The 12722-nt window shown below is 45.7% G+C and overlaps 1 protein-coding gene across 3 annotated transcripts in view; it reads right to left on the bottom strand.

The window, feature by feature from the left end:
• The window catches only part of Cfap61 (cilia and flagella associated protein 61), a 270585-nt gene that overhangs the window by 91115 nt on the left and 166748 nt on the right, over positions 1-12722 (bottom strand). For all 3 annotated transcript variants that reach the window (XM_075962374.1, XM_075962373.1, XM_075962375.1), the window contains 2 exons: positions 7844-7942; positions 1775-1943 (listed from right to left, as the gene is read on the bottom strand). In XM_075962374.1, the coding sequence (XP_075818489.1) occupies positions 1775-1943; positions 7844-7942 (268 nt within the window). The remainder of the gene's footprint in view (positions 1-1774; positions 1944-7843; positions 7943-12722) is intronic.

Raw genomic sequence — 12722 nt, 5'->3', positions numbered from 1 at the left:
AGTAGGTTCCCTTTGTGTCTTAGTGACAGTGTCCTTTGCTTTACAGAAGCTTCTCAGTTTTAGTAGGTCCCATTTATTCAATGTTGCCCTTAATGCCTGTGCTTCTGGGGTTATACCTAAGAAGCGATCACCTGTGCCCATCTGTTGTAGGGTATTTCCCACTTTCTCTTCTATCAGGTTCAGTGTTTTCGTGCTGATAATGAGGTCTTTAATCCATTTGGACTTGAGTTTTGTGCACGGTGATAGATATGGGTCTATTTTCATTCTTCTACAGGTTGACATCCAGTTGTGCCAGCACCATTTGTTGAAGATGCTTTCTTTCTTCCATTGTATACTTTTAGCTCCTTTATCGAAAATGAGGTGTTCATAGGTTTGTGGGGTAAAATCCGGGTCTTCTATACGATTCCATTGGTCGACTTCATCTGCTGGCTTGGTGGGAGCCTAGCCAGTTTGGATGTTCACCTTCCTAGATATGGACGGAGGGGGGAGGACCTAGGACTTACCACAGGGCAGGGAACCCTGACTGCTCTTTGGACTGGAGAGAGAGGGGGAGAGGAGTGGGGGGAAGGGGAGAGGGGTGGGAGGAGGGGGAGAAGAGTGGGAGGAGAGGGAGAAGAGTGGGAGGAGGGGGAGGGAAAGGGGAGGCTGGGAGGAGGTGGAAATTTGTTTTTTTTTTTTTCTTTTCTTTATTCTTTTATCAATAAAAAATGTTTAAAAAAAAAAAATAAAAAAAAAAAAGAAATAAAGGAAAAAAAAAAAAAAAAAAAAAAAAAAAAAAAAAAAAAAAAAAGAAAGCTGAAGCGGTTCTCCGTCTCTGCTTTAAGCCACCTGGGGAGCATAGTGAAAATACTCACGACCAGCCTCACCTAGCATAATTGAAGCAATTCCTGGGGACGCGTGTGGGGATATGTTTCGAAAGCACCCCGGGAGGTCTCAAAGTGCAGCCAAGGCTGAAGACACGTACTCAGCTACACCCCGGCTACTTGGGTAGACAGAGGACCTGTGGGGTCCTCTGTGCTGCCTCCCGTCCACCTTTGAAAGCAAACCGCACGCACTCTCTTGCCGAACCCACAGCACTGGCGGGAGGGTTTCAGACTCCCCCCCCCAATCCTTAAGTAATAAAGTAAGTTCACTGGAGAGATGCTTGATTTCTGGGCACCACACAAAAGAACACTGCACAGGGCACTGTGGGGGTCCCAAGAGCTGCTGTCCTCAGACAGGAAGCAGCTTCAGTCCTAGCTAGCAATGCTTTAGTCAAGCGTGGCTGGAGCACTGAGGCAGAAAGCGTGGTCACTGGGAAACTAGTCAATCTGATTTCCTAGTTTCATAACTGAGAGACAAAATAAAATAAGGGTTGACAGAAGGTGCGCATGTTTGAAATGCTTTCGCGTGAGCGCATCGCCCCAGCCAAATGCTAGCCTCTTGAGGCATAAATTAATTTAGCACAAATGCATGCCTGGTTGGGTCTGGAGCCTGTTATGATGATCCATAAGTGTTAGACTTTGGGACAACAGCTTCAGGAATGACATTTCTCCAACTAGCTGTGATTTTTTTTTTCCCCCCTCAACAGAATGTTTTTCTTGGAATGGCTTTCCTGGGAGGGTTTGCAGACACCATTCTGGTCATGTGTGCAGGCCTTGAAGAGCACTTCTATGAATATAGAGTGGCAGCTGTGCGGGAAGACAGGACGCTCTTTACGCAGGGAGTGTGCGCCCCAGTAAGCATATTGCCACGTCCGCGTGCGCCAGCCGCGCCCCCGGTGCACCAGCCTTACCTGGTACTGCTGCCCGGTACAGAGAATGAGGTGGTCGTAGAACACGATCTCGTTCTTGGAAACCACAACGTGCTTGGCTGCCCGGTCTATGCCCGTCATTCTCCCCACCACAACGTTAACCCAGGAGCACAGCGACATCAGCGCGTAATCTTTATCACTAAAACAGTGGCTGCAAAGAGAGACGCTCCATCAGTGTGACATTTGAGCAGCTGACAGCGGGCATTAATTAGACATCTGGCGAGCTGGTTCAAGTCCCCCTACTGAGCTGGGTCTGTGCTCTCGCTGTGAGCTTACCAGGACCAAGACTTAGACATTTTTTTTTCCCTTCTGAAACACTTAAGCCACAAATTGACATCCTCCTATTAAAGCTTGGTTGTTCCACCTGGCTTAGGCTGGCCCGCCAGGGAAGGGGGCCTGACTGCGTATGTGAGATCACTTGGACTCCCTTCTGCCCCTGTTTCAGGGTGACCGAAAAATCTACTTGAACTCTTGAATTGTTGTACTGGCCACAGACTTCAAAGGAATGTAGAAGAAGGAATATGACATTAGACGGAACCCCCAAAGGCAGGTCTCAGATTCCAAAGATGTGGAAGACCCTTCCTTTTTGCTAATTTGATGCAAAGGACTCATTCCTTGTGCCTGAACGACAAAACCCATTTGTGGGAAATGTCAGGGAGTTAAGTTCATAGCAAGTGCAATGCCTGGAGGTTTGGGAGCCCAGTATGAAGGGCAGGGGTGATTTATGGGGAGACGGAACTTTTACACACATCAGCCTATGGTGGGTGAGAGTGGTGGGGTTATGGGTTATGGGCCGAACCGGCTTTCTTTCCTTTTTTCCTTTTTGGGTTCTGTTTCAATTGAACACTGTTGTAAAGTAACAAAAGTAGAATTCTTGTGATTTGAGCTTACTTAGAGAGGTTTCTTTTCCCCCTTAGGTGGGGTTCTATAGAATTTTCTCAAAGGTTTCACCTCTTGCGATCCCGACCTGAAGGCTGAGACTCTGAGGTGGCAGGACAGCGGGTAATTTCATTTACACTGAGGCTGCATTATCTTTCCTGGGAAGAACCGTGCCAAGGTCTGTATCTTTCTTCTTCTGCCAATGAGCCTGGACCCCGGGGACCCTTTATCCCTGTCTCCTCACCTCTCACTGTAGGACAATGAGCCCATCCTATGTGCCTCCACCTCTGTGAAAGGCGGACACGAGAATGCAGGAGCTGCTGTTTGGGGAAGCGCGATGCATACGTGAGGGCTCTTATTCTAAATAGTACTAATGATACATAATCCTGTTTACTCTCTTTGGAGGCAAACAGGATTCTGAAGTGGTAATGGGAGGACATTTTTTCTTTTTGATCCACACAGGAGTCTAGTCTCACTGCACAAAGAGAATTCTCATAATGGATGCACATTAGACCCCGTTAACGGGGCCTGTGAAAAGAGACGGGAGCTCCAGGCTTTGTGTTTCTCCGTGAAACAACACTTAAAAACAAGAAAATTTCTTCTTAATAAAAAAAAAGGAAAATAAGGGGCTGGCCTGTCACAGGAAAATAATGGAGACTAATATGAAATTCTCTTTAAAAAAAAACACCTGACAGTTTTACAAGAATATATGAAAGTTCAGCTTCCCACCCAGGCACATGGAGGGAACACACAAAGGATTGCTTGTATTTGCTATGCGGTCCTTACTACTGTAAGTCATCCAAGAGGAGAAAAAATTAAATATAGTTAGTGCCCAGGGATTAGTCTTAGGAGGATTTGCCCAGAGATAAAAGCTCTCTGGGGAAATTTGTGGGCGCCTAAGACAATGTTGTTTCTAATGACGGTGGGACAGTCCTGTCGGCAATGTCAGAATGCGTGTTTCCGAGCTGCAGTCTGAAGCTCTGTCCGGTGGGAGCTGACGCTTGGGAACACTTGGCTTTAAAGCTTTGCTGAGACACTGAAGGGAGCACTGGAGGCTGTGGTGATGTCCGCACAGTCTGTGAACTTTCTCAGTTTACAGCGCCATGCGTATGCCCACACTTTCCATTTCAGATGCTCCTGCTCCTCTGGACCGTCTGTAATGTCCCCATTAGCTGAGTGGAACTATCTATTGCAAAATGCTGAAGACCCCAACCCAGCAGAGACTGCTCCATGGCTTCACGCCATCACCCGGGTCCTCTGGAGAGAGACAAGGAAGAACAGAGCCACACCGCTGACAGGCCATCTTCCACAAGCAAGCTGGGTACCAACTCAAACATCCCGGGAAAGGGGGCTGGGGGTGTAGCTCGGTGGTAGAGTGACTGCCTGGCATACACAAAAAGAAATAAAAATGGAAAGTTGTCTTCATAGAAAAATCTAGAAAAACAGCTGGACATGATGGCAGAGGCCTCCTTCCCAGCACTTGGAAGGTGGAGGCAGGAGAATGAGCATTTGAGGTCTGTCTGGGATCCACAGTGAGACTCTGTCTCAATAAACAAACAAAAACATGATGGGGAAATTTCTGGGAGACGGCATAGCTTAGGTATCCTGGGTACAAGGTGTGGCCTTCTTGCCAACATCATACGGGCCCAAAACCTGACAGGAAGAGATAGCCCAAGCCCTTAGGTGCATGATCGAAAGCCATTCCACAAAGCAAATGTTAGGTCTGAGCAGATGCACGCCTCAAAGAGCCAGAATTTTTCAGAGGTAGAAAGAAACTTTGAGGTTTGTAGGGGATTAGCTGTGACACACTGGGAAGAAGGACCTCGGCAATTAACTTTCAATTATTCAGGGTTGATTGCCCAATTAGTGGCTTTCTCCGGCTTCCTGCTCCTCTTCCTTCCCACACCTTCTTCCAGCTGCCTCCTAGGTACATCGTTAGCACCTCAACCAGAGGCTAGATGGGGGTGGGGGTGGGAGTAGGGGAGGTAACGGATTGGCGCGGTGAGAGGACAAAACGGCTATTTATTAAAAGTATCAACAACAAGAATGAAGTACAGTACTAGAGACAAGTTCACGGTCGTGTTGAGAAGGAGGAATTTGGATTATTAGATCCGTGTATGTTATTTGCACTTATTACTATTGAACACCAGGATCCCAGACAAGTTCCTTTCTGAGGGCGGTTTGGAAGTCAGTGTCCTGTTCCGGCTTCAGCCTCTGGTTCCTCTGGCTGGTGGGTCTCCTTCTTCATGGAGAGGATATTTGCTGCACTTCCGAGGGGACCTTCATTTATTTTACATTGTAAAGCTCCTGCTCTACTGGAGTGTAGGGTTTGGGATGGGGACAATAGACGCCATCTTAAAAAGAAAACTATGTAATATTTAGAAGGATTTCATGAGCCAGAAAAAAACGGAGCAGAGTAAGGCTTAGTTGAGTGTATTGACTGGTTGTCAACAAACAGGAGAGTGAGGGTAGACTGTGGGGGGGGGGCACATTTAAGAAAAAGAAAAGCATATGGAGAAACCCTGTCTCGAAAAAATCCAAAAAAAAAAAAAAAAAGAAAGAAAGAAAAAGAAAAGCAAAGGTCTGCTGTGTTTGGGTACATTAAGATTGCTAGTCTGGAGAGAATGGAGAGAATTGAAATAGTAAAAGATATTGAGGTCGTTTGAACGTAATTGGCCCTCATAAGCTCATAGGGAGTGGCACAATTAGAAGATGTGGCTTCACTGCAATAGGTATGGCTTTGTTGGAGCAAGTGTGTCACTGTGAGGGTCGGCATTGAGGTCTCATATATGCTCAAGCCACGCCCAGTGTCCCAGATCACTTCCTGTTGCCTTCTGGGCAAGATGTAGGGCCCTCATCTTTTCCAGCAGCATGACGTCACCATGTCACACCGTGATGATAATGGACTAAACCGAATTGTAAACCACCCAATTCAATGTTTCCCTCTGTAAGAGCTGTCCCGGTCATGATGTTTCTTCCCAGCAACAGAACCCCTAACTAGGATAGAGTCAGTGAAAAAGGACAGACCTTATGGAGTTCCTGCATTCCAGAACATTCTGTGATGACAAAAGCATTCTGGCAGTATGGCAGCATGCTAGCAACTCATTTAATTTCAATTATTTAAATGGAAACAGCTCCTTGCGGTTTGTAGCTACTCTACTGGACAAGTAGAGTTCCAGGAGGCAAGGAGCTGATATCACCTGAGTCGTGTGTGTGTGTGTGTGTGTGTGTGTGTGTGTGTGTGTGTGTGTGTGGTTCTGGGGACTGTGTTGAGAGGCAGAGAGACAAGGGTAGAGGTAAGGACACCACATTACTCCACGTCGCCACTCCAGCTGCTTATGCGTGTCACACCTGAAGAAAATCAGATATATTCTTCTCGTTACGTCATACTCAACCTTCAGATGGGTCAGAAAGTTCCACCAAGCTGACTGACTTAAATTCACATCTCTTTGGAATCATGTAATTTACATAATGGGAAGGCAGGACTGGAGAGCTTGCTCAGCAGGTAAGAGCGCTGTTGCTCATGCAAAGGGCCTGGGTTTAGTTCCCAGCACCCATGTGGTGGCTCACAACCTCTGGTTAGCTCTGCTTCCAGGGGACCTGGCACCCTCTTTTGACCTTAGCAGGGACACATATGGAACACAGACATACACAGAGGTAAAATATCATACACATAAAAATAAAATAAATCTTTAAGAAATTAAAAGAAGAAATGAAAAAGGGAAAAGAGGTGTCCTCCCTTCCTGGCCAGGTCTTGGCGTTCAGTTGATTTTAACCAAAAATTCAGCATACTTTACTAAGCATATACTTTTCACAATCAAGAAAGCTCAAGTCCAAGAGAAACAAAATCCCTTGTCTAGACTATAGTGGCAGGCATGATTCTAGATCAGCACACACACATACACACCCAGCTCAAATCCCACATACTTGCATTGTGCTGAATGACATTCTTCCAACATGTACGTGTGTGTGTGTATGTGTGTGTGTGTGTGTGTGTGTGTGTGTGTATGGTCTAATAAAGGTGGGATTGAAAACTTAGTGTGAAACACTTGCCTAGTATCCTTGAGTCCCCAGTTTGTATCCCCACCACTACAAAAGAAAGGCGCTAATTGAAAATGGGCCTGGCTCTGCTTGTAAGGAAGGGGAGGGTTTTCCCAGTACAGGTAAAACAAGTCTTTCTTCAAAAGGAATGTTGAGTCCCTTCATCAAAGAGTCTGCCACACCACCACCCCATGTGGAAAGGGGATGATTACCCTTTCCTCCTCTCTCCTCTGAACACCGGGAGACAGTTTCTCCCACAGAGCCTGCATTTTGCTACCAGAAACTGAAATTAGTGGAAGCTGTGTGGAAATGTCATTTCTAAGAACGGATGTTGTCAAATGACAGTTCTGCCGGAACAAGAAAGACAAAGCTCTCCTGGCCTGGTGAGGACAGCTGCAGGTGCCTATGGTTTGGTGGGGTGGGAGAGAGGCTCACACCCTAAGTTGCTGCCTGTGGGGTAGAGTGGCGGCCACAGTGTCTCTGTCCTGTTTCTCAGACCCCAATGTAGAGGCAGCTGGTCTCGTGAGCTCCTTCCAACTGCAGGGACAGGGAAGCTGTCTCCCTCATAGACAACAAAATACTGGACCATTCCCTCACTATCCTTCCAGTTTTATGTCATCATGATCCAAGCTGAAGTCATCTGAAAGGAGAGAACTTCAGTTGAAAAGATGCCTCTGGAAGATCCAGCTGTAGAGCATTTTCTCAACTACTGATTGAGGGAGGGCTTAGCCCAAGGTGGGTGGTGCTTTTCCTGGGCTGGTGGTCCTGGGTTCTATAAGAAAACAGGCTGAGAAGAGGAGCAAGCCAGTAAGCAGCACTCCTCCATGGCCTCTACATCAGCTCCTGCCTCCAGGTTCTTAACCTGTTTAAGTTCCTGTCCTGACTCCCTTCCAGGGTGATGTGGAAGAGTAAGCCAAATACCCTCCGCCCCCCCTCCCGGTGCTTTGGTCATAGTGTTTTATCACAGCAATAGAAACCCTAGCTAAGACATGCTCTGATGGGGTTGAACTTGTTTTTCCCAATTAATGGTACTCTAGGAGAAAGGTCCTCCACTCTCCCCCTTGAAATTTATTATTTAGCATAAAAAAGACTGCACATGAATTAGGAAGAAAATTAGGAAATGAATCATACTCGCTTGCTAGGAACTTCCTTTGTTCGCTGCCCAGAAGTTTTTTTCCTGGGAGTCCGTGAGTTGAGATCAGGGTGAGATTATTGAACTTCAGGTGAGAGCTGAAGAGAAATAAACAGAACACAACTTTTAAAAACGTTAAATGTGACTAAATGAAAATTTACTGCGATTCAGCTGAACTTCATGTAGCATTCAACTCTTGGCCTTTTCTTTGGAAGTAGAAGCTCTTTCCAAACAAATCATCAAATAGAACCTTTATAACAAAAAAGGAAGACCGTGCTCAAGTGGCTAACTGCAGAGAACCCTAGAGGCTGTGCCAGCATATGGCAGACACTTTGAGTTTTTAAAAAACGTTTCTCCCAAAGCAAAACAGAATAAACTGCAAAAATTGGGAGGTAGGAGACAATTTGGCATAAACCAATGGCAAGTTTGAGGGTCATCACACTTAAGAAAAACTGGACTCCTAACCCCCACAGTAGAGCACACACATTGAGTCCTCGGGGCCACACGATGATTTTCGTGATATTATTAGTTTTATTTTCTCAGGTGGAACTGAGGCACAATGGTTTTCTAAGGCATGTAAGGCCACTGTCTGGCTCTAATGTTGCCTCATCTAACCTTTGGCTATAGGGAGGTCCCCTGGAATTTGGGAGATAGGACTTCCCCAGTGGACACCAAAATCTGAAGGTGCTTAAGTCCCTGATTCATGATGTTGTTACATTCACAATAAGCTATACACCACCACTTGATGTAGGATGACCTTCTGTATACTGCAAATAGGTGTTGCCTTTATTTGTTGATGACTCAAGCTGCTTTAGCCTATGGAGGACAGAATATAGCTAGGTGAGAAAGCCAAGCAGAGAAAGAACGTGGAGTGAGGAGTCTCTAGCCAGATGCAGAGGAAGCAAGATGAAAATGTTGTACTAAGAAAACATATCAAGCCATGTGGCTAAACATAGGTAAAAATTATGAGTTAATTTAAAAGTTAATAATAAGCCTGAGCTAATGGGCCAAAGAGTTTGCAATTAATATTAAGCCTCTGAATGCTTATCCGGGAACTGGCGGGTGGCAGAGAAACGTTCAGTTTATGTCATCTCAGAATTACTTATAACAACTTACACAGAATAAATAGTAACTGGGATATTGTGCTGTTTAGGGAATGAAGCCTATGTGTGTTCAGTGTAGTGAAATTTTTCTCCCAAGGGTTTTCTGCTGACACTGGTGGAATATGTGGATGTAAAGCCCAAAGAAAGCCCATCTCTAAGTGGGCTATGTTGTCCTGTATGTTGGAAATCACTCAGAGGCTTCCCAGATTGTTTAATCCCCACAGTTCAACACCAGTCTTTCCACTTTCAGACATATATAGTTATCCACCTTAGGGTAACAGACTGTCACCTAGCAGAATATTCTAGAGAGTCCTTTTTTTTAAATTGTTTTTATTGAGTTACATATTTTTCTCTGCTCCCCTCTCTTCCTCCCTCTCCCCTTCTACCCTCTCCCACGGTCCCCATGCTCCCAATTTACTCAGGAGATCTTGTCTTTCTCTACTTCCCATGCAGATTAGATACATGTTTGTCTCTCTTAGGGTTCTCTTTGTTGTCTAGGTTCTCTGGGATTGTGATTTGTAGGCTGGTTTTACTTTGCTTTATGTCTAAAAGCCATTTATGAATGAGTACATATGATATTTGTCATTCTGGGTCTGGGTTACCTCATTCAAAATGATGTTTTCTAGATCCATCCATTTGCCTGCAAATTTCAAGATGTCATTTTTTTCTGCTGTGTAGTACTCTGTTGTGTAAATGTACCACATTTTCTTTATCCATTCTTTGGTCAAGGGGCATCTAGGTTGTTTTCAGGTTCTGGCTATGACAAACAATGCTGCTATGAACATAGTTAAGCACATGTCCTTGTGGTACGATTGAGCACCCTTTGAATATATACCCAAAAATGGTATTACTGGGCCTTAAGGGGGGTTGTTTCCTAATTTTCTGAGAAATCGCCATACTGATATCCAAAGGGGCTGTACCAGTTTTTACTCCCACCAGCAATGGAGGAGTGTTCCCTTTACCCCACATTCTCTCAGGTATCAGCATGGCGGCATACAACTATAACTCCAGAAGTTGGGAGACAGAGACAAGGAGATCATAAATCCCAGACCAGTCTTTCTCAGTAAAGCAAACCCAAGAGCCGAACTGCTTTACATTTGCATCATGCTTTTCAAGTCTGAGCCCTTCACAGTATCATCACAGGAGTAATCTTCAAAACAATCTACACTGGGACTTCGGAGAAAGCCACAGGCTGTGTGCATTTCATGTGAAAGATGGCAAAAGTAAGCACTTTGTTTAAGATCATGATGTTCCAAAGCAGCGGAGGCCGGCGAAGCAATTCCTGCTTTCCAACCCCAGGCTGCATTCCCTCTACCTTTCCCCGGCTGGGCCCCGCTCCCTGGAGGTGGCTTCAGGAGATTGCCCAGCGCCAGCAGAAGTATCAATGAACTCGCATGCTTAGGGGTCACTCTCAGCTGCCGTTCAGTGTTTCAGACACTCCTGCTGCGATCTGCCCTCTGCATAGCCAGCAAAATATTATGGGTGAGAGCTTATCACAAAAGCCTCACTTAAGGAGAAAGACATTTGTCCGTCCCCCCATCTCTTCTTGGTTTACATGGCCCCTTTCAATCAATCAAATGCCAAAAAGAAGGCCTTCACTGGGCCAGAGGAAAACACCTGCCTTCCTTTCTCAAGAGGAGGTGGGAGATTTTCCAACTGGAAATGCTACCAGTGTACTGGCAGTCTGTTAAGTAGCTCTAAAGACAGGACCCTGGGTGAGGGCACAGGGTGGGGTGGGGATGAGGGTGCCAAGCAATACGTTCAGCCGAACCTAACAGCTCAATGTTATGGAAGGCTTTGCTCCCACGTCTCTAGGGATAGCTATCATTTAAGAACGCATATTCCTATTTAACATGGAGAAAACCAAGCATGTCTTATCCTCTAACTAGAGGAATAAAAAAAAATATCTGACTACCTTCAAATAGCATAAAGGCCACAGTAAAGCTGCCTGCTTGGGCTGCCAGTCTGCAAGCACACACCAGTGACAGGCCCTGGATTATTAACTGTCCCATGGGAAACACAAGTGATTGCTGTGTCACAGGCAGTTAAGGTTTACTCTGGCTCTGGAGCCTCTGTAATCAAAATGTACTTCCTATGGTACTAGTCAGAGCTACGCACGGGTCCTTTTTACATCTCCATGTAGACGGAAGGCTTGATGACTATGCAGCTTCATCTTCTACTACAAAACCATTCCCTATGTGGATCAAGTGACTTTGAAATTGCCAGATTACCGCAATATGTTATCCTGAATTGTCCTGCAATTAAATTTTTTTTCTCAAAAGATAAAAGAATGTTCCCAAAGGACAAAGGATGATTTTGTTGTTTTTGCCTCATCTTCATTTCTTCTTCTTCCTTCCTCTTCCTCTTCTTTAACATTATCTACAATTAATTACATAGTACAGATTTTTGGGAGTGGGCAAGATTTCTTGCATTGTGTTTATTTAAAAAAAACTGTTTTTCCTTCTTTTCTTCCATCATAGTGAAATTCCTCTTGCATTCCTCCCTGCGACTGTCCTGGCCCTTTATCTAGTCAAGCCTTGCCATCTCTCGCCCATTCTCCTGTCCTCATTCTCCATTTAGCATGACTCCTGCGTCATATAAAAAGCACACAGATGCCATTGACTTCCAACCTTCCCCTTCTTGCACCACAAGAACATCTTCCACTCTAAAGACAGGTGTCTGTCTGCCAGCGATCCCGGTCTCCTCATCAAATGCCTGTGACATCTGATTTGTGACGTTCCATATGCCAACCCAGTGCTGACGAAGATGGGTCCTAGGAGTCGACGGAAACATGGCTCCATTTCTCTGCTTCTTTGTGCGTGGATCTATTCTCAAAGTCAGCCTAGATCCACAGTAGCTCTTGGGGCTCCCTCCACCCATCGCGTTAATATTATGGGCAGAAGGAGGGAAATGTGGTGTTAAAAGGCAGAATTCCTGCAGCCAATTATATCAAGTACAGTTCATGTACGCCAAGAAAGAAAAAAACCATGTGCCAAGTGGGCGGCACCCAGAAACTAGAGCGGTGCCCGAGAACAATGGTGACAGACTGCGTTTGGAGAGGACCAGAAGAGACGTATAGAAAACCGCGTAGTTGACGCAGGTTAGACAAGCACACGTCAGCTGGCTGGCGAGCCTCCGGAACCCTATTTTTACTATGATGATGATTGAACTCACGTTGGTTTAGTTTGGCCCAGTGAGGGAGCCAGTTCCAAATCAACAGCTTCCTACATCATTCAACAGCCGGAAGGACAATGTATTAAAGAGCCTATCAGGCAGCCCCGCGTGATATTTCTGCTTATATTAGCCGAGCTCCCTGCCACTGCCACATGTCTTCGCAAAGGAAGTTGGAAACCACGGGTTTTCATGAAACATAGTGATTATTCCTCCCCCCTAGGAACCAGAGTGCCCTGAATGCTATCACTAAGCACACAGGACAGAATGAATCCTGGGGGGCAAATAGCAGTCTTGACTTGGACTCCTATCAGCTTGTGAAGGACGCATGGGGTGAGGACAAAAAAAGAACCTTATGAACCAGGAATTTAGGCAAAAAACACATGACATACTCCACAAAGTCTCGTGCAACAAAAAGGAAGGCTTGCACAGGATTATGGGAGCTGAAAGGGATAGAGAGTCATGCAGAGACTAGCAAGACAGGGTGTGCCTTTGCAGTCTTGAGCCCAGAGGATGGAGGCGGAAAAGACACTGGGACAGGTGGGTCAAGAGTGAGGGCTATGTAGGTGACCCTAAGGAGCCATGGCCACACTCTGCTGCCTAA

The sequence above is a fragment of the Microtus pennsylvanicus genome, chromosome 2 (assembly GCF_037038515.1).
Source record: "Microtus pennsylvanicus isolate mMicPen1 chromosome 2, mMicPen1.hap1, whole genome shotgun sequence".
Lineage (NCBI taxonomy): Eukaryota > Metazoa > Chordata > Mammalia > Rodentia > Cricetidae > Microtus > Microtus pennsylvanicus.
This window is presented reverse-complemented; position numbering and strand designations above follow the sequence as displayed.